This window comes from Lissotriton helveticus, chromosome 9, assembly GCF_964261635.1.
Source record: "Lissotriton helveticus chromosome 9, aLisHel1.1, whole genome shotgun sequence".
NCBI lineage: Eukaryota > Metazoa > Chordata > Amphibia > Caudata > Salamandridae > Lissotriton > Lissotriton helveticus.
Window position 1 is genome coordinate 836,453,599 of NC_136070.1, and position 25,979 is coordinate 836,479,577.

Below are 25,979 nucleotides of genomic sequence, written 5' to 3' on the forward strand. Positions count from 1 at the left end.
ACGGCTGAGTTTGTAGTCATGGCGCATTTGTACGGCACTAAGTAAATATTGACAAAGGCTATTTGAACGCTAATGTATTATAATTACCGACCAAATGAATGTGTGCCCTTGTATAACGTAACTGGTGCTATGTAAAGCACTGTGATACTACGTTGAGTGCAGGTCTATTTGGCGCTATATCAACTGTGATTCTGGGCGAATCACTTAATCTCTCCGTGCCTAACAAAATGAACGTGTGCACTTGTATAACGTAACTGGTGCTATGTAAAGCACTGTGATACTACGTTGAGTGCAGGTCTATTTGGCAGTATATCAACTGTGATTCTGGGCAAATCAATTAATCTCCCCGTGCCTAACAAAATGAATGTATGCCCTTGTGTGATGCAAATTACATATGCTGCACTAAAATTTGCAAAATAAATATGCTGAAGATACTGCATGTGACATGTAATGCGTAAAAAGCGCTCAACTTCAGCCTTGAAAATCCAGTTTCAGTCTTAGTAATGTCGCCAAAAAGCCTCTTGTGATTCTGGGCAAATTACTTAATCTCTTCGTGCCTAACAAAATGAATGTGTAGTTAACAGCACCTTCCCAGTATAGAAAAATACATTATGTGAAAGCATTGGCTATCGTACTTTCAAACAGCAAGCTTTTATAAAAACCTTCACATGGAGCAGTTTTAAACTTTAGTTCTCGCGCCGACGGCACACTTTTATAAAGACTTCACATGAAGCATCTTTAAGTTCTCTTTTTACATTTTGATTAAATCGTGACACTTTATTTGCTTAAGGCGAATAAGCTGAACATTTGCTAACTGTTCCTAAACTGAAAGCAGACATGGTGACGCCTGCTAAGCATCTTGTAAAGTGTCCCTGTGATTTGTAACAGTTTTTATCTAATGAAAGACGAAACCGTGTTAATGGCTGTAGGGTGGGGGAAAGGATGTCTTCAAGTGCCTAAATGCAAGCAAATGGCTCCAGGCTGGGGGAAGGGTGTGCTGGACTAAACTGCGTAGGTGTAAGCAAAGCGAACAAATACAAAGGCGAAATGGGATAGGGAATACGTACTGAATTGCTGAATTGTTAGAGGTGTGATAGAGGAAAATGCAATGGCTGAAAGTTCTAAATACAAAGGTGAAATACGATAGGAAACACGTACAAATGTGCTGAATTGTTAGAGGCTTGAAAGCGCCCGACTTCATGCCTGAAAAAATCAGTTCAAGTCTCAGTAATGCTAACAAAAAGACTTCTGTGATTCTGGGCAACTCAATTAATCTCCCGGTGCCTAACAAAATGAATGTGTGCCCTAACCTAGTTTGAGTCTCAGTAATGCCAACAAAAAGACTTCTTTGATTCTGGGCAAATCAATTAATCTCCCCGTGCGTCACAAAATTAATGTGTGCCCGTGATTCTAGGCAAATCAATTAATCTCCCCCTGCGTAACAAAATGAATGTGTGCCCTTGTACGATGCAAATTAAATATGCAGAAGATACTGCATGTGACATGTAATGCGTAAACATTTAATTGAGAAAAGCAGCACGTACAAATGTGCTGAAATGTTAGAGGCTTGAAAGCGGCCGGCTGCAAGCTGTTTTGTTTGCGATGCAAATTAAATGTGCTGAAGATACTGCATGTGACAGAACAACAGCGGACAGCACTCCACGCGCTCTGAAAAGAAAAAAAAAACGAAACTGAAAGAACGCCCACACAACAGCTCTACAAAACTTGCAACAAAAGCGCGTGCACGCAGCCAAATCCCTCAGAGAAGCTCGGAGAAGCTCGTGCCACCCTCCTGTCCCCCATTCCCAATTGATGGCTGACAATAGGTATCGAGCATGGACATGCATCCTTCGGATGCATCTCCAGCTCGACCTAAAAAGGGGCCATAACAAAATAATGAGGGACAAACTAGGTGCAGTAGGTTAGTCCACATGTACAACACCCTTGGGAGAACCACCATCAGTTGCAGTCATTTTAATCCACAGTCAAAAATTAAAGTGAAATGCTCACTCACTTTTTGAAAATGCCACATACAGGTCATTATAAAAATATCCCCTGTGGGTGCATTTTCCCTTGTTTCTGTTCTCATGTTCTATACACTAATCATAAAGTTTGTACGAAACAAACCTTGGGGCATGATTACTATGTCGAGTGGACTTACGTCTGCCTGACATCGCTGCGGTCTCGGAACTGACCAACCTCCGGTCGGCAGTCCGACACGGCCGTTACATTGTGACTGTACATGGTGTGGTCGCATACTCACACTTCTTTATGGGAGCTTGTGCCGTGGCCGTAAACCGGCAGTAGCACAAGCTCCCATGGAGAAATGGGAGATTCAGTTAATCCCTCAAGGTGCCTGCCACACGGTGCAGGGATTAACAGGGGGCACCATAGCTGCCCCCTCAGCCCCTAACCAGAAGCCTTGGAGGAAAGGGGGCCCTGCTAGGAGCCACCAAGTTGCGTTCTGACAGGCTTTCCATGTTGGAAAGCTTGACATGGGAAGCCTGTCGGAGACCGACATCATAATCCAGACGACAGAAACGCCATCCTTAAGGAATTGCGTGCCGGTTCCGACTGGCCGACGGGCTCCTTGAACCCATCAGAAGTCAGTCGGAATGACCCCCTGGGTTTCACTTTCCACCGCCAACATTGTAATTCCGTGGCCGAAAGTTAAACAAAAGATGTCGGTTGGAAATCCTCCGACCACAGTTCGAAGGTTTCCTGATCGACATCAAAATAGGGCCCTTGGTTTCTAACTCTGAGCTGTGCAGAATATATATGGATAACTTACATAACTTTTTTCACACAAACAATCTGTAACATTTAAGACATCAAATTCAAGACACTAAAGGAACTCAGTTGTAGCATCTGTACAATTTTTGCAGGTACTTTAACCACAGATTTGAAGTTACACTGTCCTTCATCTGCAACAAACATTTAAAAAAAATTATACTTCTTGGAGAAATGTATGTTTTCTTTTTGCAAAAGGAGTACCAAGCAAGAGGTGCGGACACAGATGAGTCTGTACTTGCTTTCTTAGAACAGTATATTGCATGTAGCAGGGACTCATTGCTGCTTGGCTGCTAATTGAGGGCAGACTACACGCCCTAGGAGGTATCGTGGGAGCAGCCACTTACTTACGGCATCATGCCCGCACCTGGAGGTGCTGAACAAATTGGCTGGTGGGCTCCCGCAGTGCAGGACTTCTTGCTGCTTGGCTGCTCATTCGGGGCAGACTACATGCCCCAGGAGGAATTACAGCAGCAGCCGCTTACTGACGCCGTCACACCCACGCCCGGAGGCACTGAACAAATTTGCTGGTGGACTCCGGCAGAGCAGGAGAGGCTGAACTGGGCCCCCCTCTTTGATTTAAGTCAAGCCTGCAGCAAGAAGATAAGGTGAGAGTTCTGCTATGTGAAGTAACTACGTGGGAAAGAAATGGCCCATTAACCTCAACTACTAGCTCTAATAGTACCGTGCGGCCTTCTGTTACCATCAACAGTATGTTGACGAGGGGGGTTAATATAGTATCCGGTGAGATAGAGCTCACAAAGCATAGCTTGTCTTTGGGATGTGAGGTATCACCTATTAAGCTATGCTGTGATGCTACACCAACCCCTCAACATGATGGTAACGCCCCCTGCATACTGTTATTGTCTCACAAACTAATGGGTCTGTCCTTGAATGTTGATTCCCTCCGACCCAACATATTATGGCAGCCCCTCTTGTACCTGTGGCTAGTGCTGCAAAACGCAAAGGGGCACTAGGAAAACCCATCTGCACCAAGAGGAAACATACCCCACACACGGGTGCATCACAAAGTGACTTGACTTCCTGGATACACCCAGGATTGAACCCCGATCCAATGCATAAATCTTTGAATGATATTATTACTCAATCCTGTGGTACTCAAACAGAAGCCATTCCTGAGTTACCTGATGTAAAGCAGTTTTTCAACAGCATACTATGCCCCTATGTTGGTGACTTACTAGACAAAAAGCGTACACACCTGTTGCACAGCTTGACTAACCTGGAAACTCTAATGAATAGACTTTGCAATCATGAAGTGGCTGTTAACATGACCACTTATGATGCCAAGGCAGGAGGGGTACTGCGTCACTTGACAAGTGTTGCGCCCACAGACTGTGTTGCTAATTTAAATCATCGTCCCCTAGGAGGTCCCCTTACTGCACCTCTTCCCAAAAGATGTACACAACAAGATGCTCGATCGACCCTAAATGTTACGGTTCCGCACAATCTTTTTTGTAGTGCTCACCTGCACACCTTAGATGGGGGTGGTCCTCTTAAGTTGAGTTCTTTAGCCCTTCTAGGCCTGCAACTGGTTTTAATCCTGCACCTACATCTAACCACCGCCTAGAAATACCAAGTAAAAGTAACAGTGCTATCTTTCGTCAACTGCTCCCCAACTATCCATCAAGTGGGTCTAGCCCCAAAACTAACCCAGATGTGTTGAGTCTCCCTCCAGCTGCCTGCCCTTATGTGTTGGTGCTGCAGGTGTGCCCCCACTCGAGACACAGCAGAAGGAATCTTGGGCCGAACTACACAATAAATGTGCTGATTGGCTATCTAAGTATAAACAGTTTTGCGCCCTAAATATGAACGAAGTAATTATGGCGAGGAGAGTAGGGTGGGTGGATGATGAGCTGAAAAATATTGAAGGTGATTGTGTTGTAATAAACTTCAGACTTGCTATGGTAAGGGCATTATTGAATCGTTAGGAAATCCCTGCTGGAAGATATACTCAAATCTGGTCACTTCCACTGGAATATTTCTATAAACCATGTCCTAGATGTATCCAGTCTGGAACATCCCCTTTAGTCAACCAGAATAGGTTTGCAGAATTAAACGACCTTGAAGCACAGGATTGACTGTTTCCAATTCCTGATGGGGAGGGTGATTCACTATTTGCGCATTTACCACACACAACTTTGGAACATTCCTTAACAGTCACAGTAGGGGTTCCGGCACATAACAGCCAGGTTATGAAAATATTAGTCTGGAACGTGGATGGCCTACAATTAAAGATAATTTTAGATGATTGGCTTCAGATAATTAGGCAATATGATATCTTAATGTTTCAGGAAACTTGGACCACCAAAAATATCCATCTTGAAGGGTTTGAGTGTTACAACATTCTTGCCTAATTACCCAGACGCACTGGTGGCTTAGCAATATGGGTGAACAGTAATGCAGGGGGCTGTACCAAGATTATACCTACCCATAATGACAATTTTCAAGTTTTAAGATTTAAAAGAGGTATGACCCTTTATCTGCTTAATTTTTATAATAACGATTTCTATAACAAACCTAATACTAATTTTATTAATCTTTTTGATTATATTACTGGACTAAGAAATACAATAGCTTTTGATAATACAGCAGGTATCTATCTGGGTGGCAATTTTATTGCTAAATTGGCAGGAATGGATTCTCGTTGTAGTAATTTTAGCAGAGCTCCAACTTGCGATACCAAAGGGGATGATGGACGGAGCGCTTGAGCAAATCAAACACTCACCCCAGTCAACTGATCAGGGTTTAATACATCAACATTCTTTAGCTCACTCCACCACCCCAGTTCAGACATGGCCATATGCATATCAGTCTCACCCTGTGCCTCACGGGAACAGTCCAGCCCGAACTGCCAAGCCATGTCTTCCCTGGACTGGAAACAAGGTTCCTGGGACCGGTTTCTGGCTAATCAGCCGTCATCAGCCAGGCTAGCTTGAATCCAGTGGCAAAGTGAGCAAGGGACCCATGTCTGGGCATATCCTGCCAACTTAGGGCAAACAAAGCGATACCAAAGGGCTGGGTCCAAACTGGAATGGCACGGTGAGCAAAAAAACTATGGATTTAGGCCCAAATCTCTGTACTGGGGTGAATGTATGAAATTGTTCAACATTCTGTCCAACAATAGTTCTTTTTGCATTTGTCACCCCAAGTGGGACGGGTATGCTCAGATGTGAGTCCCTTGCTCTCCATGCCACTGGAATCAAGCTATCCTAGCTGAAGAGGGGTGAAACCATGAAACCGGTCCTAGGATGCTTGTTTCCAGTCCAGGGAGGACCTGGCCTGGCAGTTCGGGCTGGACTGTTCCCATTGGGTGCAGGGTCAAGACTGATTTGCATATGGCTGGGTCTAAACTGGAATGGCATGGTGAGCAAAAAACGATGGATTTAGGCCCAGATCTCTGTACTGGGGTGAATGTATGACATTGTTCTGCATTCTGTTCATCAACAGTTCTTTGAGCTCCATTTTGCAACAGGGGTGCAGAGTTGATGGAACGTATGAAGACCCATAATTTGAGAAATATTATGGATATTGCAGCCACTTTTAATAGTGATATATTGCTCCTGACATTTAGAGGAAGGGAGTGTGCCACATCAATTGATTGTTTTTGTATCTCTCCTAATTTAGAGGATTTTTTATTGAATGGCAGTCGTTCCAACATTGTATAGTGACCTTAACCCAATAGAAGTGGCTTTTAAATTGTTGCCTAAGCCTGAATACAAAATTGAGTGTGGCGAATGGAATTTAAAATCTTCCACAGATAATCTCCGATTGGTGTGGCGAGGGGTTGACCCGGAGCAACCATTTAACAAAGTGGGATGGGAGAACCTTGAACTGTTTGAGGTTTGTTTGGCAACGGCTGAACCTAATCCTGATGCAGTTATTGCATTCTCTAATCTTTGTTTGACCATCCGGACTAAACTAATGAAACTTTTCGCTCCTTATGTCGCACTCCCAGATGGTTTAAGCATGAATGCTCAGTAGTAAACCAACAGTTGTGTAGTGCCCTTGTGCGAACCCAAGGTGCTCTCAGACAGTACAAATATTAAGGAAAAAGTGGTGATTTCATTAAAGAGGGAAGAAATATTGGTTTTCAATGGGACTCGCTTGTCAATACCGCATGCCTAAAGAATGGCAAGTTTTTTGGACTGCCATAAAAGAAATGTGGAGCGGTGGGCCAAGTTCTTTTACAGATAAGTTGTAATATAACTAGTGAGGCCTGGAAGACACATTTTTCAGCAATATATACAGTCCCGCTGCATGATAAAGAAACGCTCAAGCTGCCAAACCCTAAGGGAGTTGCAATATATCTCTTTAAAGTGGAGGAAGCTATAACTCAGAGCATAGGCAATAAGGCCATGGGACCAAATGGGGTGCCAATAGACCTTATTAAACAGAATCCTTTTATTTGGGCCCCCCTCTTGCTTAATGTTTTTAACAATTTAGTCAACTCCCTGTTGCCAAGCACATAGTGGACTTCTATTATTGTACCAATTTTTCAAAAGGGTCATCGTTCTCCACCGTGTTGCCATAGGCCCATTTCCCCAATACAACTTTGAAAATACTGGGTAGGGTTCTATACAATAAGATCAAAGACTGGGCAGAGGAGAACTCTATTTTGCACCCCTGCAAACTGGGCTTTAGAAATAAGGTGGGAACAATAGAACAGTGCCTTAATTTAAATTTGACAATCAGGATATACACAATCCCCCAGCTCTCACCAATATACCTGCCATTTATGGATTTGACCTCCGCATTTGATTTTGTTAATATATCGTGGTTATGGTCTGTCCTGTTGGAAACTGGAATGGATGAGACAATACTGCAATTCTTAGCCTATTTACATCGAAACATGACAGCTACAATTAGAATTAACACCCAGGCGGACGTTTCCAATGATATTGCTGATTTTAGAGGGGTACGGCAGGGTTGTGTTCTGGCCCCACAACTCTTTATTTTATATTAATAATTTACATACGTTTTTGGTGACGCTCACTAATGATGTGCCAAGAATTAATGGGTTTATACTCCCATCTCTATTAAATGCTGATGATTCAGTCTTAATGGGCCGCACCCATAAAGTCTTGCACCTTTTAGTACGAGGTTTCGTTGATTTTATGGCCTCTTTAGATTAGTGTACTAATTTAAAAAAATCTTTTATAATGGCTTGTGGGCCAACGAAGCACACTTTGAATGTCCTCCATGTCGGCGATCAGAGTTTACTGAGCACAAGCACTTGTTCCTACCTGGGTTTGGTTTTTGCTGCTAACGGTCTGTGGACAGACCATTCTGCATATTGCAGGACCAGGTTTTCTAGGTCAGTTAACACAATACTTAGCTTGACCCAACCTAAGGGGGGGGCGGGCTATATCACCTATGTAAAAAAAAAAAATCACTCAGTGTACACCTACAGCAACCTATGTTGCAGAGGTTTGGGGTATTGCCAAATGTAATAACATTCAGTACGAGGAGAATAGGTTCTGCCCCAAGCTTTTGGGCACTCCAATCTCTTCTCCCCAATTTGTGTGCCACAGTGAACTAAAGCTACATTATATCAAATATTATATTAGAGCGAGCCCTGCTTTAGTTTGTTTAACCATATGGAAAAACAAGGCAGCCTCCCTTACTAGAGAGATCATAGTTGACTGTCGTAAATGTGCGAAAGGTGTGGAAATTCCTTGGCTAGCAGAGGTGAGATCCAGTTTACACAAGGTCAGTTATGGAAATGTTTTTGACATGATGGCAAGTATAAGTCAGCCCTATAGGATGTTCGTGAGACAAAGGTGTTGTCAATGGTGTAACTATCTACACACTGGAAAGAAAAAGAGTGGTAGGCCGCCCTGTACAGGCACTATAACGAGGATACATTAGCCATGGAGTCCAGTAAATCTTGCATAGTTGCTTACCTGAATATTGAGAATGAACGATACTTGCCCAGGTACCTGACCAAACCTTTAGGTTGATGGGAGCTTGGTGTTCTGTTCCACTTAAGAGCTGGCACTGTCAAGTATCTACTATGATTTCCTCTGGACTTTCAAGTGAATCTTGATTTTATTCCTTGCCCACGTAACGGCCATTCAGGCCAAACCCTACTACATTTCTTACTTTTTTGTAAGTTCTATGAACCATATATTAAATCATTTCTGCTCCTATTTAAAAAAATAATAATCATACATTGAATATAGAGACGCCTAAAAAAACATCTTTGCATTGGGCGAGGATGAGTTAATAATTTGCGTGGGCACCTCTTTGAAAATAGCAGTTAGACCCCGCATCTCAATGAACACTCCATAATTGCTCTTTATAGTTTGCACTTTACTGAAGAATCATGTTTGTTTTTAAGATTTTATGACTGTGTATGTATTCATTTACTGCATGTGCTCGCATCTTTCATGGATATATTTTATCTGAATAAAGTTATTGATTGATTGACTGACATGTAGCATTCCAAAAGACACTTTTGAAAAAAGGATTGAACAGCAAGTACTGTGTTTCCAATCATGTAGATGTGGAAACAGTTAGCAGAAATATTAAGTTATTTTCTTACCTCCCAGTTGAGCCTTCATGTTTTTAAAAGTCTGAAGCCAATTCCCTCTTCCCATTTCTCTTTGAAAAAAAGAAAAAGTATAAAACTGTTAGAAAAACCATTTTAAAAAAACAACAGTACTTTTTATACACATTTCAAAATTCTCTTAGGACTGCTGACACAGTTTCTGACTGCCCCTGTATTTCAACTTACACTCCTCTGGGGTGAGTTCATACCTACTGACAAGGGCCTTCTTCATGATGGGATACCTCAACATCTTCCCCTTCTCTAGGGCCAGGAGGGCGTCCCTTCCATCACCAAAGGCCAGCTCCCCAATCCTCTCCAGAGCTCCCCTGTACCTCTAGAGCTACTTCATATGCCTGAAACAACTTGTCTAATCACCCGCTCCTTAAAGCCAGGAAAGTCTCTGGATATATGGAGTCTTTCTTCTGCGCCAGGCACAGTTTTGATCCTACCATTTTTGCTCCACTCTAGCAGCCATTTGGCATTCAAGTCCACCTTCTTGACAGTCACTTAATGAGCCAACAAGACCCTTTTCTCCTCCAATGTTCTTTTAGCCTCAGCTTTTCTCTCCTCTGCATCCAGCTGAGCCAGCTGCAGCTTCAGATTCCTCTCAGCCTGTCTGTCCATCAGCTCCTCAGGGGAAAAACCTGTAAAAGCTCTTTGCTGTTCTCTCTGGTTCATTTTTATGTCTGGTAACATCTGTTTTCATTCCAAAATCTCCACTTAGAACTCCTGCAAACCAATTCCGCTCTCAAAAGAAATGTAGCTAAAATGGTTAACCCTCACTATGTGCCCTAACTTATTCTGACAGCGCTGAGGACAGGGTGTCACTGTATGCTGATGACCTCCTACTTTTTATTAGCAACCCCAAAATCTATCTCCCGTCTCCTATTAATTTTTAAAATGTACACAATGGGCACAGTCCCACCATGAACTGGCCGAAGTCCACTCACATCCCTGTAACTGACCCACAGCTAGACATTAGGGCCACCTACCCCATACAATGGGCGATGGAGCACTTCAATACCTACGGCTACACGTCGCCCTCTCCCAACTACAGGCATGGGAACTTAATATCTCCCCCTTTATTAAATCAGATACGGAAGGACATGGATCATTGGGAGACGCTCCAGCTAAAAATAGTGGGCAGGGGAGCCTTATTTAAAATTATGGCACTGCCTAGGATCCTTTATATGCTACAAAGCTGGCCATATTATAACTCACCCACCTTTTTTGCAACTTGGAGGTGGACCCAGAAACAATTCTTAGGGCTGGAGGGCATCCCAGCAACTCCTTACATAAATGTGTCCTGAAACCATACAATGGAGACTTAGGAATCGCAGATCTACAGTTATAATACTTGGCTAGCCACCTGGTCCCCGTGAATGATTGGCGGTTTTCAGGAAGAGATGATCCCTTCATAGCAGCTCTTGAGCATAAAGACCTGTTCTCCCTCCTTTACACTCTGATACACTCACATCCCTCCACCTTCAAAACAAATATCTCTCACGTTGGCATCGGGCACTGCAATAGATCAAGTGGGACGGTGCAACAACAGCAGTAGCACCCCTGTGGGTTGGGAGCTAGCTCAAGCACACAGTGGTACTCAGGAGGTTTTGCATGTGGAACAACATTGGTATATCTATCCTGGGGGATGTCTGGGAGGGCAATTCTATGTGCACATTCCAGCACTTAGCTGACACTTCTTCCATGCACAAATAACATTTGTTTTCGATGCTTACAACTACGCCATGTACTCAAGGCCTCTCTGAACTCACAGCACACTCCCACAATGGAATCCCCTTGAGTCACATGTCATGGAGTCACAAATGGTCAGGAAAAGCATTTCCATAATATGTCGAATATTTGTAACTAATACCCCTGACCTGATGATGGCACTACGAGACAGATGGGAATGCGATGTGGGTCCCTTGGAGGAGGATGACAGGGTGGATGCCCGGAGGGCCACCAGTGTACTGGCAATACCCGCCAAGCTGCTGCTTATTTAACTTAAATACCTACATTGTGCCCATATGGCTACAAAAGCTGAAGGATGACTCAGATACACGATTCCTGAGACGTCGACAAGCCCCAGGCACCTTCTATCACACGATATGGGAGTGTCCTGATATACAACAGTACTGGCAGAACATTTGCACCACACTCTCCCAGTTTGCAGACAGGGCAATAACACCCGAACTGAAGCGGATCTTTCCTGGGCTGATGGATGAACAGGGGGGGAGCTGGTATGTGAGATTCTTAGTTGTCCTGGGATTCCTCATTGGCAAAAGGGACATAGGGCCAGTTTGCAGACAGGGCAATAACACCCGAACTGAAGCGGATCTTTCCTGGGCTGATGGATGAACAGGGGGGGAGCTGGTATGTGAGATTCTTAGTTGTCCTGGGATTCCTCATTGGCAAAAGGGACATAGGGCCAGATGTAGGTATATTCAATTTTGCAAGTCCTTAATAGCGATTTTTACCGAATCCTATTAAGGACTTGCAAAATTGAATGTAGGTAGGAATCGCAAAAATATTTGTGATTCCTTAACATTCTGTGATTGCGAATCGCAAATTGAGATTCGCAATCAAGGAATACCATCCCATTCATTCCTATGGGCCTAGAGGCCCATAGGAATGAATAGGCTTTGCGCCAGCAATTTGTGAGTAACCAAGAGGCACTCGCAAATTCCGGGCGCAATTTCAAGGGTGCAAGGGTTCGAAAAGGTCACCCTGTTGCACCTCTGAAATGTGCATGTGTGCACATGTGGCGCACATACATGCCCTAAGGGTATGAATGTGTGCCACATGGCACTTTAAAAAAAACAAAAAAGACCTTTTTTTTAAAGAAAATCGCTAATTACCACCAACTTGAAGTTGGTAGTAATTAGCGATTCCTTAAGGCTAAAGTGCACTTTCTTTTGTGCTACTTACATTGCATTTAAGGAATCGCAATTTGAGATTCCTTAAATGCAATCGCAAAATAAGGAATCGTAATTTTTGCGATTCCGTATTTTGCTAGAAGGTTTCATCTTACCTACATTGCTCGAAGCCAAATTGCGATCGCAAAGGCTGAAATTCTGCACATTTTGGCGTTTGCGGTCGCTATTTGGCTTCCTACATCTAGCCCATAGAGAGATACTGGCGCTCCCCGCAGTTGACACCTATTGATGAATTGACACACACAATGTACTACTGTGCCTTGGTAGAAAACCGAATATATGAATCGTGTGGATGCCTGGAGAAACTTGAGAAAATGTGAGAAAAATGGATTGCTCACAAGGCTGATTTCCCTCTTGATGGATAATACACTTTCTTTGGCTTAGGGCACCGGCTACTCGCCGGAAGCGGTGAACTTTATGTATGTACAGCATAGTTTATGTATTGTTTTTGGTTTTGTAGTGTACACTTTCAAAACCTGTAAAAAAGGTCATAGAAAAATAAATAAACAAAGTTAAAATTCCAGACCAATTATCGTGAGCTACAAAACGATAACCCCCATACCATTTCTCCTGGTCCGAAATAGAGTGTCACATGCATATCACATAATACCATCAATGATATCACTGGTAACACTTGTTGCATTGCATTGCAAATGACATAATTGATGGCATCAATAAAATAGCAAATTATTGCCATTTTGCACATCTGTTTGACAACAGCAGAATTACTTCCTTGTTTTATATGTATCCATTACCAAGGGCTGTGTGTGTCAGAAGTGTATAGTAGTCTTCTTCTTCAAGGCTATGAGGATATGTATTTGTAGGATCTCCAGTATATCTGCAGGAGTTTTTATTATTTCAGTATACAATTGACATCCAAAAATACATCAAAAGTGGCATCAGTGGGATCAGCACATATCACATCACTATTTACTGCTCCAGCAACATCACTGAACCCTCAAATGACTGTTTTTCACATTTACTGGTAGTTGAAATATAGCTTTGTTTCCATATGGATCCATTACCTGGACATTTGTATGTTGCAAGTGATACTGAAGCTTCTTAACTACAATTACAATGAGTTTCTCTCTGGATATTGGTTGATAGTGAGAGTAACTGCAGTGGTTACCTGGTGTAGCGATACATCACCTGTCATTTAATTTTAAGTCAACTCCAGATAAGAATTTCGGGGCATATTAGCAAGGGCTATATAATTATCGCCGCTTTAGCGTCCGTTTTCGGGAGATAAGCGGCAATAATTATATCGCAATATCATCAAGGACACGCTAGCGCGTGTTTCTTTTATGTAAAGCCCGTTATTTCACAGCCTCGCCTCGCATCGCTAATGAGATGCAAAGAAGGCATGGCTGTGAAAACAACACACGAATATATCGCGAAGGCAGCTACGCGATATTAACAAGGAGGTGCAGCGATAAAAAAAATCGCGCTACCTCGGCCTTAACGCTGGAATTTAACGTCTGTTAAATTCCAGACTAAGGCCTAGAGTTCAGCAGATAATCTATCTATGCCTATTTATAGAAACTGAAATATTTATAGAGCAGAATGTTTCAGTACCAGTTATGCCATTGAAGGTATACAGTTCAAGACATTTTTAATAATTCTTTGCCACTGCTTCTATTGACATGGTTATAGCTAATTATGTTTTTGGGTGAACATATTTAGCCGGATACCATATTCCAGAGTATAAATGTATTTTTCTTTCTGGGAACGACGTCCGGCTCCAGCCCTACCTGTGCATTAATGCCACCATACATGATTATTGTGCCCTATGCTTAGAAGTTGCCACTTTGAGACTGAAGAATATACAGGTTTCTGTGAAGTGAAAATGGAAACAAGACCGGATGGGAGCACAGTCTGTGTGAAGAACAAGTGAGTGCTTCTGATGCCTGTCTTTTTATTTTTTTACACCAGTGATATTTTAAGTAAGGAACGTTCTATACCACAGGAGGATCCCTCCTGAATGTATGGTACATCCCTCCTTCTTTGTAGTTTGGAATGTCAGCCCCCTCACCTGTTGTTAGTTTCAAGCATTGTTTATATTTTGGATCCTTGAAAACAAGATGAGGGAGCTTAAAAAAAGGTTCCCTTTGGTCAAATTCTATATTATGTTATTCACGTTTCACAAATACTCAACCAACCAACATATATCATCCTTCACTCAGAACGTATTAAAGCACTTATAAAAACCAAATTATCCAAAATATATGTCTTTAATTAATTAATAAAGAAATATAAAAAAGCAGTTCAATCATACAATTTATATCATAGCACAAATGTTAAAAACACTTTAAAAACAAATATATAGATGACACAATTATCGATGAACGCTATGTTCCTGAAGGAGAGAAAACATAGACAATAAACTCTGTAATATCCACATTAATTTGGATTCATTATATACAGCGGAGGGCACAGGTCTTGATTCCCTGCCACTGTTAACTGCTGTATTGTCCAAATTTAACAACAAGGTTATGCGTCAACGAGTTTAGGTGGTAAGTTCTCAATAAGACCACCTTCATCAGGACAAGTACAGGTATATTCTCCTTAACACAGCTTTAATTTCACCGGTGCTACAGCACTTCAGTGAGCGGTACTCCCAATGTATAGTGAAGAACCTGATCCGCTTATTAGAGTTGGGGTTAAAAGAAGACGATGTTCTATTCACTTCAAAAGGTAATATTACGGTTCTGCCCGAAAGTATTATATACTCGGATGGTACAATCCGTTTCAATTGGATTCCCCCATAGTGTGTCTCGAGTTTTTTTTTTAACACCCGTTTAAACATCAGAGGCGTGTTTCAGCATTCACGTCCTTTTGATAACGGGGTGACGTTCTTCGTGGCTTTTTAATCCGACAACTTGCTTCCCCGATATATGGCCTGGATCATGGACCACATTTTCCATTATCCATAATATTTTGGATCCGTCTGCATTAAACATCTCTGCAGCTGACAACTTCAATGATCTAGATATCACAAATGTTAATGCCAAAAAAGGCAACTCAGCCTCGTCGTGATTAATCCGGATGACAGAAGCGCTTGTTAATTACGCACTTAGAAATGACGAGTTGTGGTATTAAGTGTTAAATAAATACCCCGCTGTGATTGTTACGCTATATGCATTACCAGGATATCACCTGTGTGTCAGCCATTTTCCAAGCTATTTTAACCACACTATTGGGGTGGCCCGTGCAAGTAAGAATGGTGGGGCCGGGTTGTGGGGAGGATTCCACAGACGACCACAAGGGAAAATTAAATAAATAAATAATTTTCTCTCGTCATCGTCTGGTTACGGTAATAGTCCATTACCATAAATATAGCTCGCTATGACGTCAATTAAAGTCCACCAAGGGTACCAGCTGTTACCTCTGGATTGTCCTTTTGTACTAAGGGCTCTGCCATTATGTACCTGATATGAAGGTAATGAAGGCAGTGCAGAAACATAAAGGAAACCGGGATGATCATGTAAGCCCTATCTTTACTCTCTGTGGTGTCTACTAGTCACCTATCCCCTGCTGAGAGTGTGACAAACTGCGTAATTTTTTCATAACATTTTTCGAAATTCCACAAAATATTTGCAACATTACGCTTTCAGAGCACAATGTGGGTTGCCAGTACCATGTGTAACTGTTTTTCTGTATGCACAGACCTTGCTAAAGGTGTCTTCTAAGATACCTGCAGGAGACACGTCTGAGCAGAAAATGTGAGACATTTTCATTGAAAGCAAGTGCTCCACTAGAATCTCAAGAGACATTTTAAGCGAGTTGCACACTCACTTAAAAAAATTGAAATAGCCTAAGGCTACATATCAAGAAGTGCAACTAACTTTGCCTGACAGCATCAAATAATAGAATTTTCAGGGCCTAAGCGTGCACCAAAGTAGTCAACTTTGTGAGGTAATCGCAGGCCAATCCTCTATCCTTGGAATTTTGGTGACTGAACTGTGCTTTGTCCACACAATCACCAGTTGGGGTTTGTGGCACGGAGTACAAGCATTTCGGCCCTCATTAAGTGTAGCCTGATTTTTCCAAACCTGTTGGTGAAAGGAGCTACTGGCTGGATATGGGTTATTTACAACAAGGGGTGGTGATGGACAGAGTCTCTGAATTAAGCAGAGTACTCTCACCCAGTCAAGAGATCAGGGCTAGATCCAACACCGTTTTTTAGCTCATTGCACCATCCCAGTTTCAGAACCTGGCTGTATGCAAATTAGTCTGTCCCTGGCCCAGTGCATCATGGGAACAGGGCAGACCAGACTACAAACGCCAATTCTTACACTGGGAAGGAAACAAGCTTCCGTTTTTTTTTACCGGTTTCTGCCATTTCAGGCGTCTTCGGCCCGGCTTGCTTGAATCCTGATGGTGCAATGAGCAAGGGACTCACATCTGAGTATACCCTTCCACGCTTAGGGTGGACAAAATTATTTACAACAAGGGGTGGTGATGGACAGAGTCTCTGAATTAAGCAGAGTACTCTCACCCAGTCAAGAGATCAGGGCTAGATCCAACACCGTTTTTTAGCTGGCTGGATATGGGAGCACATGGAATGTGGGATAAAGCAAGCACAGTAATCCTACATTTTTTTCATGGCAAACACCTTCCATGTTATACCTGGTAGGCTTTGCTCTTGTTAAAAAGAGAAATTACTGTTCCAGCAATGGGCCAACCCTCTTACCATTGCTATCCGGTGGACCTTTTTTACCGACTGAGAGATAAAGAGACTTAGCATTGCATCATTTTTTTAGATAACAGTGCAACCCATTTGGTTGGACAATAAGGACCAGGAATCAGTGACTATAGTTAAGAAGGCTTATTACAAGTTAGTAGTCAACAATACCAAGCTTTAAAAATACAGAATAACAACTAGCTAACCCAACCTCATCAGAGAAGTTAAGATGTACCAAAATAAGGCAGACAAAAATTTCAGTCACAGAAATACATTAATAACAGAATTTGATGCTCAGAGACGAGTTTCTGGTTCTTCCCTCTATATGTGGGTGAAGCCTAAAATTCATCTAAATTAAGTCCAAAATACTGGGCGTGGTTTAGAACTTAAAAGGATCTTAAAAATCAGGAAAATGCGGGGGAAAGTGCAGGAAGTTTTCCTCATTTCAGAAGCTCGGTCAAGAGTTTTCTTGGGATAGGGGACACCGTGTTAACCCAAAGGGGAAAGTATAGAAGTCTAAACCTCTCAAAGTCCAAAGGAAAAGTGGTACATCCTCAGACACTGTGAACACAAGTTATTACGGGGGAAATGTCCAAAGCAACGCCTCTCTATTTGCATCATCAGGGACTCCATTGTCCATTCCATTCTCATGTCGTGAGCTGCAACATTCATCAAATATACCAGGCCAAACCTGGGAATGATATTATCCTTGATTACCTGCAATTCCTTGCAACATTGATAAATATAAACTTTCAGTTGACGCTCTGGTTCTCCATGTTCCTTGTCAAGGTCTTCTTCTCGGGCTCTCTCTCTCTATCACTAATACAGTGTTACATCTATTCTCAAACTAACAAACCATGTGAATGTACCTGCAAGGAAAAGACAAATGAGCAGAAAATGGAAAACATACTTTTGTGCAGAAAGAAATATGGGTCAAGACATGTTTTTTTTGATAATCAAGTTTATTAGATTTTTCAGTGAACAAAACCACATTGGTAGCAAATCAGACACATTATTCAGATACAGTACATTCGAAAAAAGAGTCATGATGGAGTCCGCGCGGGCGGACGTGTAAGCTGGTCACTCGCCAATGCCAGGGCTCGTAATGCTATCCTGGGGGAAAGCGCTGGAGACACTATCAGATTAGAGCGGAGGAGAAGCGGGAGTTTGAGAAAGACATACAAGGACGCCTGAAATGACACGGAGTGAGAACTGCTTAGAAGCTAGCTGAGAGCTCACCTGTGATTGACCGCTGGGGATGCTGATCGTGTCTGCGGCGGCCGCGGTGAAGTGTGCCGGTCTTTACCGCAACCGCTGAGCGGTTTCGTTGATTGGTCTCCAGTGCTGGGCTGAGGGCTGGTGCTGTTACGGAAGTTCAGGAGGCTCAGGGGGGACAAGCCTTCGCTGGGTAATTCCTCCCAAAGGTGCACGTGGAAGACTTCGGCAGCAGGAGGATGCGGCTACTGAGGGGACTGTGGGAGTTGGAGAAAAGGCCCCAGGTAACCCCGCTAAATCCGCAAAAGTGGACTTAAGTGCCAAAACGGCCAAAGTGGATGATTTAAAAAAAAAAACTATTCCCGGATTGTATTCAGCTGGAAAAGAGTTACAAAGAAGGTTAAAAATGTGCTCCCCGTGGGGGCGTGGCTACGCAGGCGATCGTGATGGCCGCCTGATTGTAGAGCTCCGCCGGACGGGCTGAAAGACGGCGACATTCCCATGTGATCCGGCGCTGCCAGGGGTCTGCAAATGCCCGCCTCTGCCGCCGGGGGCCGTGGAGTGCTGATGGTCACTGCCTGAGACTGGAGGACGGCGTGGACGTTGAGGCTTGCGGAGGGGTGGTGGGGCCTGTCGGGTCCCGCCGGACGTGCACCCTAACGCGCCGGAGCGCCTGGTGAGTCTCCCTCGGGCTCCTGCGCCCCCCCCTTGGCATCCGGGTTGCTGTTGTGCCCCCCCCGGTCCGTTGCTGGTCCCGGGCGGGTCCCTTTGGTGGGGGTTTTTGGCCCCCGGTGCTGCTCCGGACCTTCGGGCCTGGTCCGGCCTCGGGAGCCGGGGCCTCGATTTCTGGGCCTGCCTGGACTGGGTGGTGACGGGCGGGGGGCGGCGGGCGGCTGTCCGGGGTGCGTTCGGGGGGTGGCGGGGGGTGCGCGGGGGGGGTCCCTCGGGGGTCTCTAGGGCGGCCCCGCATAGCTCCGTCTGGTGGGGGCTCTACATTCTCGCCCCCACCGTTGTCTTTTGCCATCGACACACGCCTGTTCCCTGCGCTGCCCATACCTTTGCTCCTGCTGCTGCCTCCTCATCCTAACGGCCGGCTGGTGGCAGGATGGGCCCACCAGCCACAACGCGACGGAAGGACCCCGCTCAGAAGAAGCTCAGCTTCGATAAACCCCCCGTCTGCTCGGCCGACAATCAGACTGCCAGACCTGCTGCTTCGGCTAGCCCTGCGCCACCGGACATGGCGGGGATGGTGGCCGAAATGCTTGGTGAGATGCGGGCGGGGTTCAAGGCCATTGACTCCCGCTTTGACGCCCTTGATCAGAAGATGGCCGAGATGGGCGCGAAAATTCGGTCTCACGACCGGCGTCTGGATTTGGCTGAGTCCCGAGTCTCTGATCTTGAAGATGGCGCTACTTCCACGCTGAAACAACTGGAGCGTGTGGAGAAGATCCTCAAGGAGGTGGCCATTAAGAACGAGGATTTGGAGGCGCGCAGTAGGCGCAATAACATTCACATTCTTGGTGTGGCGGAGACGACGGCCACTGGCCGCTTTGACACTTTTGTGGAGCAGCTCCTGATCGAATTGTTTGGCAGGGACACCTTTACAGCTAGCTTCGTGGTGGAGCGGGCGCATAGATCATTGGGCCCTCGTCCTGCCCCGGGCCTGCCACCTCGCCCCATCATTGCCAGGCTCATGAATTTTAGGGATAGGGATGCTGCCCTGAAGGCCGCTCGTGAGGCGGGCGAGGTGAAATGGCAGGGTGGGGTACTTTCTTTCTTTCCTGACTTCACGATGATGGTGCAAGACGCCCGTCGTAAGTACACCGGTGTTAAGGCCTCGCTGCGCAAGCTGGGACTGCGCTATGGCATGCTGTACCCTGCCAGACTGAGGGTGGACGTCGATGGCAAGTTTCGCATTTTTGACTCCCCCACCGAAGTGCAGGAGTTCTGCCTAGCCTATAAAAACAGAGGGTCTCCGCGGTCCTCGGACAGAGCGCAGCAATCCCCTACGAACATGGACTCGCAGGCTAGCGCTGACCTTTTTGCTGAAAGCGGGCAGGGCTGACTTCTGCCTATTCTTCGATAGGCCACTCGTTAATACACTGCACTGCTAGCTGCTCGACTCCTCTGGCAGGGCCCTTACACGTTGATATGATTTGAATGTCGACCTGATTGTTGCGTCTGCCCGGCGGAGCGTTGCCTCCCCCCATGGCGCGAGCCGTATGGTGCTCATTTCTGAGACTGTTTTTCTTTTGCAGGATTTGCATTGGACTCCTGCTTCTTTCTACTACTGTTGGTATTGTTTTTTGGGTCGGGTGGTGCCTCCGTGGGGTTTCCGTGAGGCTGGGTGGTGGGTGGGTAGGGGAGGGTGTTTCACGCATTAGTTGGAATGTTTCTGTGCATGCTTTGTTTTTTGTTTCGAGAGATGTCTGTTTTGCGGGAGGGTAGCGGCGGGTACACACAAGACTGTTCACTGATATCCTGTACGGTTTTGCATGGCTAGGGTAGGCCAGCAACCTGGTCCGTCCAAACTGGTGCTGATGTCGTGGAATGTCCGGGGACTCAGCGACACTAGAAAACGGAAGCAAGTCCTGAACTATGCGGCCCGACATGGGGTTGATGTGTTGTTCCTCCAGGAAACACACCTGGGACAGGCTGATTCCGCTATGGTTGCCAGGGGTTGGGGCGCGCACAGGTTCTTCGCCAACTACAGCAGGTATGCGAGAGGGGTGGCCATTTTAGTGCACCGACGGGTCCCTTACGTGCACTCTGATTGCATTCTTGATAAAGAAGGTAGATATGTGGTGGCCACTGGGACTCTTCTCGGCTTTAAGATTACTTTTGTTGTAGTGTATGGGCCCAATACTGACTCCCCTGCCACGCTCCAGTGTCTTCATGACGATTTGCTACGCATCGACACTGACATGTTGGTGGTAGGTGGAGATTTTATTTTGTTGATGGACCCAGCACGGGATAGCACCTCTACATCACCGGACTGCAAACCCCGCTCCCGTGCTGTGCTCTCAACCATGTGTGCACACTATCCCCTTATTGATATCGAGGCCCGGCTTCATCCCCAATCGCCCGCTTACACACATCATTCTGGATATCATAATACTAGCACCAGGATTGACTATTGGCTCCTCTCCCCGGGTGTGGTGGGTTGGGTGGATATTCACTCTACGCTCCCCCGTACCTTTTCAGACCACTCTCCTCTACTTCTGACTCTGCTTGTTCCTAGACTGGGAGGGTACGAGAGACAATGGCGCTTTCCTGGCAAGGCATTGGCTGACCCGGTTTTTAGGGAGGACATTCGCGAGGCGATTGAGGGCTATTTTGAGCCTAACTCCGGCACTGTCGACACATGGGCCACACTGTGGGAGGGTTTCACGGCCACCATCCGGGGGGTATGCATCACGAAATACGTTGGGTCATTGCGCGAGATCCGCGCCACCATGTCTCGTATCGAGAATGACATTGCGGCGCTGGATAGTTCTGGCCTCCCGGACCCTGATGGCGCCTTGGAGGCCAAACGTCTGGGATTGCTGCAAGATTTCAGGGATGCCGCAGACAGGGAACTACATTACTTGCACACTCAACACGCAGCTAGACAACACGGGGAGGGTGACAGACCTGGCAAACTCCTAGCACAGCTATTACGCCCCCCCCGGCAGGCCTCCTATATTACCGACTTGCTCGATGACTCTGGCGTTCGCCACCAGACCACTCCTTCCATATGTGCCACTTTCCTGTCCTACTATAAAACGCTATACACCTCCTCCTTGCCTGATGACCGCCGTGACCCTGGCCCGTACATTGATGAGATCGCTATGGTGTTTTTGGAAAAGGGCATGCAGGATTTCCTTGCCGATCCCATCACGCCCGAGTACATTATTGAGGCTATCGACGCCTTGAAGGGCTCCTCGGCTCCTGGGCTGGACGGCTTTTCGGCTGACTTTTATAAGGAGTTCAAAGACGAGTTGATGCCCCACCTTGTGGAGATGTACTCAGAGGCATTAGAGACTGGCATCTTGCCTCCCACACTTCGGGAGGCGGTGATCGTGCTGCTGCCCAAACCTGGTCGCGACCCGTCCCACTGTGGCTCTTACAGGCCCTTATCGCTGCTTAACCTTGACTACAAAATCTTGGCCAAGGTTCTCGCTATTCGCTTGTCGCTCCTGATGGAGCAGATTATTTCCCCTGCCCAATCCGGGTTCGTCCCCCACCGCTCCACCTCCCTTAACCTTAGAACTCTTTTTTCTGTCCTACACAGAATAGACCAGGACACACCGGCGGCGGCGGTGTTTTTGGATGCCGAGAAGGCCTTTGACTCCCTGGAGTGGCCTTTCTTCCTGTCCGTCATGCGGCGGATGGGCATGCCCGCAATGTTCATTGCCACTGTTGAGCTGCTCTACACCGCCCCTCGGGCGAGATTGCGCCTTAATGGCACCATCTCTGATAGCTTCCCCCTCTCGAGGGGCACCCGACAGGGCTGCCCTCTCTCCCCGCTGTTATATATCCTAGCCATGGACCCTTTGGTTCGGCACCTTCAGGAGCGGCATTTGCATCGTGGCCTCCAGTTTCGTACTGGCCCGCTCCTCGTCTCTTTATATGCGGACGACACCATACTTTATGTCCGGTTCCCTGAGACGAACCTGGAACCTCTTCTCCTCGAGATAACCCGGTTTGGGGAGTACTCTGGCCTTCGTATCAACTGGCGCAAGTCTGATGTCTTCCCCCTTACGCCCGCCACGGTTCGTTGGGACAGTCCATTCCCACTGGACTGGAACACGGACTCGGTGAAGTATCTCGGTGTCCACATACACCTAGATGCGGTCTCCATGGTCCGCCTGAACTACGGTCGGGCCTTGGACTTTCTGGAAGATAGCCTTGCCCACTGGCTTCGCCTTCCTCTTTCCATGGCGGGACGCATAGCTATCATTAAGATGGTGGTACTTCCCCGCTTCCTATACCTGTTCCACAACTTGCCGATCCCACTGACCAAGACTTTCTTCACCCAGCTGCGCTCACTGTTGCTGCGGCTAGTTTGGGGGATAAGAACCCGAGAGTCTCCTGGCGAACCCTGACTCTGCCCTATGAACGGGGCGGTTTTGGAGTACCGGACTTTCACCTTTATTATCTTATTGCCCAGTGCGCTTACGCGCACCCCTGGTTTCACCCGGATGCCCGGATACCCCATTTGCGGCCGGAGGCGGACGTGGCGTGGCCAGTTGCCCTCAGGCTGCTACTGCCCAAGGGACTGCCCCGTGACCCTCGGGATATCCAGACTGCCTCCACTACTTCCTGGGCTTGGATGCAGCTGCGCCGACTGCTCCAGAAAGAGGTGTTATACTCGCCGGCCCTCCCACTCCCGAACCCCCACTGGCTCCCCATCACTTCTGAAGCAGTGGTCTGTCGTACTCTTTCCAAATACCAACTTAACACTGTGGGAGATTTGTTCCCGGAGGGACACGTCTTTTCGGTCTCAGAGGACCACCGTTTTACCGATCGAACGTTCATGGACTCATTCGTTCTTACCCGGTTGAGGTCCATGCTCAGAACTCAGTTTCCTACTTTCCCACTCCCTCCCGATGACTTGGAGGCCCTGACCTTCTTGATACAGTCCCCCAGTGGTGCGCATGTTGTGTCGAAACTGTACAAAATATGTGTGGCTGCTCTTCCTGCCCCAGACACGCGGGTGCGTGCAGCGTGGGAGACGGATCTAGGCGGACCCATTACTGACGACCAATGGTCCGCTTGCTGCCGGGCCACCAAAGACGTCTCCATCAACACTAGACACAAACTGATTCACTTCAAGTTTTTACGGCGGTTGTACTTCACACCTGCCTTGGCTCACAGACTCGACCCATCGAGGCCGCATCACTGTCCCAAATGCAATGCCCCACACGCTGACTTTGCCCACCTCGCCTGGACGTGTCCCAAACTGCAGGACTACTGGTTGCAGGTACACCATATACTGGGTAACATTTTAGATTGTGTCCTGAGTCCCCTGCCCGAGATTGCGTTGATGGGGTATGTTGTTGAGTTTCCCCGCTCCACGAGGAAACTGGCTGCCATTGGTTTTCTGCTCGCGAAAAGGGAAATTGCTATGCTCTGGGGTTCTAAGCGCATTCCCACCTCGAAAGCATGGCTCCGCAGTCTGGCCCAGTGTAACATGAATAATGCGGAATACTCCGCACAGCTCCCAACCGCTTCGCGCCCAATCGACATATGGGGCCCCTACAGACAATACATTTGCAAGCTAACACAGGCGGCACAGTCCCAGGCGGCGAGCTCTCTGGTTCCGGAGGGGGTGGGTTAGCTTCTCTTCCCCTGGCTGATCTTCCTTGTCAGCTGTGCTCACGTTGCCTACTGTTTGCCGTGCCTGCTCTACTTACACTCAACTCTTGGTCACCCAGACATCTTATGACCACCCATGCAACCGATGTTACCATCTTGTCATGTTCGATGTGTCGTTGTCCGCTCCCTCTCCCTTGTAGGCGTCTCTCTAGTTGTTGGTTTTTTTTTTCTTGCATTTATCTATCTCTTTGCATCGCATGTGTACATGTACGTATTTTTGGCAAACTGGAAAACGGAAAAATGAAGTTTCTAGAATGTGTTGCTCTGCTCATCATATTGTTGGTCACATCTACCTATGTTTTCATTTTGTATTCCTGTTCATATTGTCGCTGATTTTCTCTACACGCTTCGTGACTGTTTGCTCCTATGTACCAACCTAATGCGAATAAAGAGATTTAAAAAAAAAAAAAAATGTGCTCCCCGTATTAGTGGAGGGGGCAGATGGAAGATGAGAGGTGGATGGGGGGAGAACCTAGCAGCTAAGGATGAATTAACATTGGAGCAAAATAGAGCTTCCATATCTGACTCTGCAGCGGCTTCCTCACTAAGCTTTTCCAACCCTGTGGGTTTACTTGACAGACAGATGAGCAAGGATTTACATGAGACTATGGAGATTAATATGGGTGTGACTACTGACCCTCCTACTAGTTCTAACTCAAACACAGGGGATCTGGGCGCTGTGATCCATATGCATGAAAATGGTGATACCCATGGGGGTGCACACGCTTCAACACAAGACGCTGAATCTGGAGACTTTTTTTCATTATCGGACCAGTCCACCTCATCGTGTGAGGACTTAGCTGAGATGTTCTCTACACAGGTGAATGGGGTTGGTGGCAGCGACAATAGCAGTGCACATTTGGAAGACTCTGGCGAGTTTCTAAAAGGCAGTCCCCACACAGTACGTAAAAGGCTGGACCATGAAGCTATTAGTACTGAGCTTGGGGAAGACCACCTCAGCTTACAAATGGATATAGGACAACCGGCTGGAGATATTTCTTTGACTCTGATTTATCAATCAATAATGTCCCATCGGGAAGAAACTAGAGTTGAAAGTCAGAGGGTACAGAATCTCTGCCGTAAGTTACAGAATTCAGTGTGCAGAGTCGCTAAGACCTGTTCGGAGTTTACATCTAGATTCAGTGAAGCAGAAGCACGCATTTCAAATATGGAAGATGAGCGTGTGGCATAGAAAGCCTTGACTGAATCTCATCGCAGCATGAAAGATGACAAACAGTGGAAATTAGGGGACTTAGAGAATCGTGCACAAAGATCAAACCTTAGAGTATTACAGATTCCTGAGGGGCGGGAAGGGCATGACTCCCGTACATTTATTGTTGACCTGTTTACTGTTGCCTTTCCTGAACTTACTAGATGAGACTGGAATCGGGAGATTGAGCGGGCGCATCATTTTACATTT

General features: G+C 46.1%; 1 protein-coding gene across 1 annotated transcript in view; it reads right to left on the reverse strand.

Annotated features, from left to right (window-relative positions):
- Positions 1 to 25,979, reverse strand: part of LOC144783297 (putative transcription factor Ovo-like 1) — a 353,112-nt gene that overhangs the window by 129,224 nt on the left and 197,909 nt on the right. Inside the window, exon 3 of the mRNA XM_078662345.1 lies at positions 9,356 to 9,414. Coding sequence (XP_078518471.1) covers positions 9,356 to 9,414 — 59 coding nt within the window. The remainder of the gene's footprint in view (positions 1 to 9,355; positions 9,415 to 25,979) is intronic.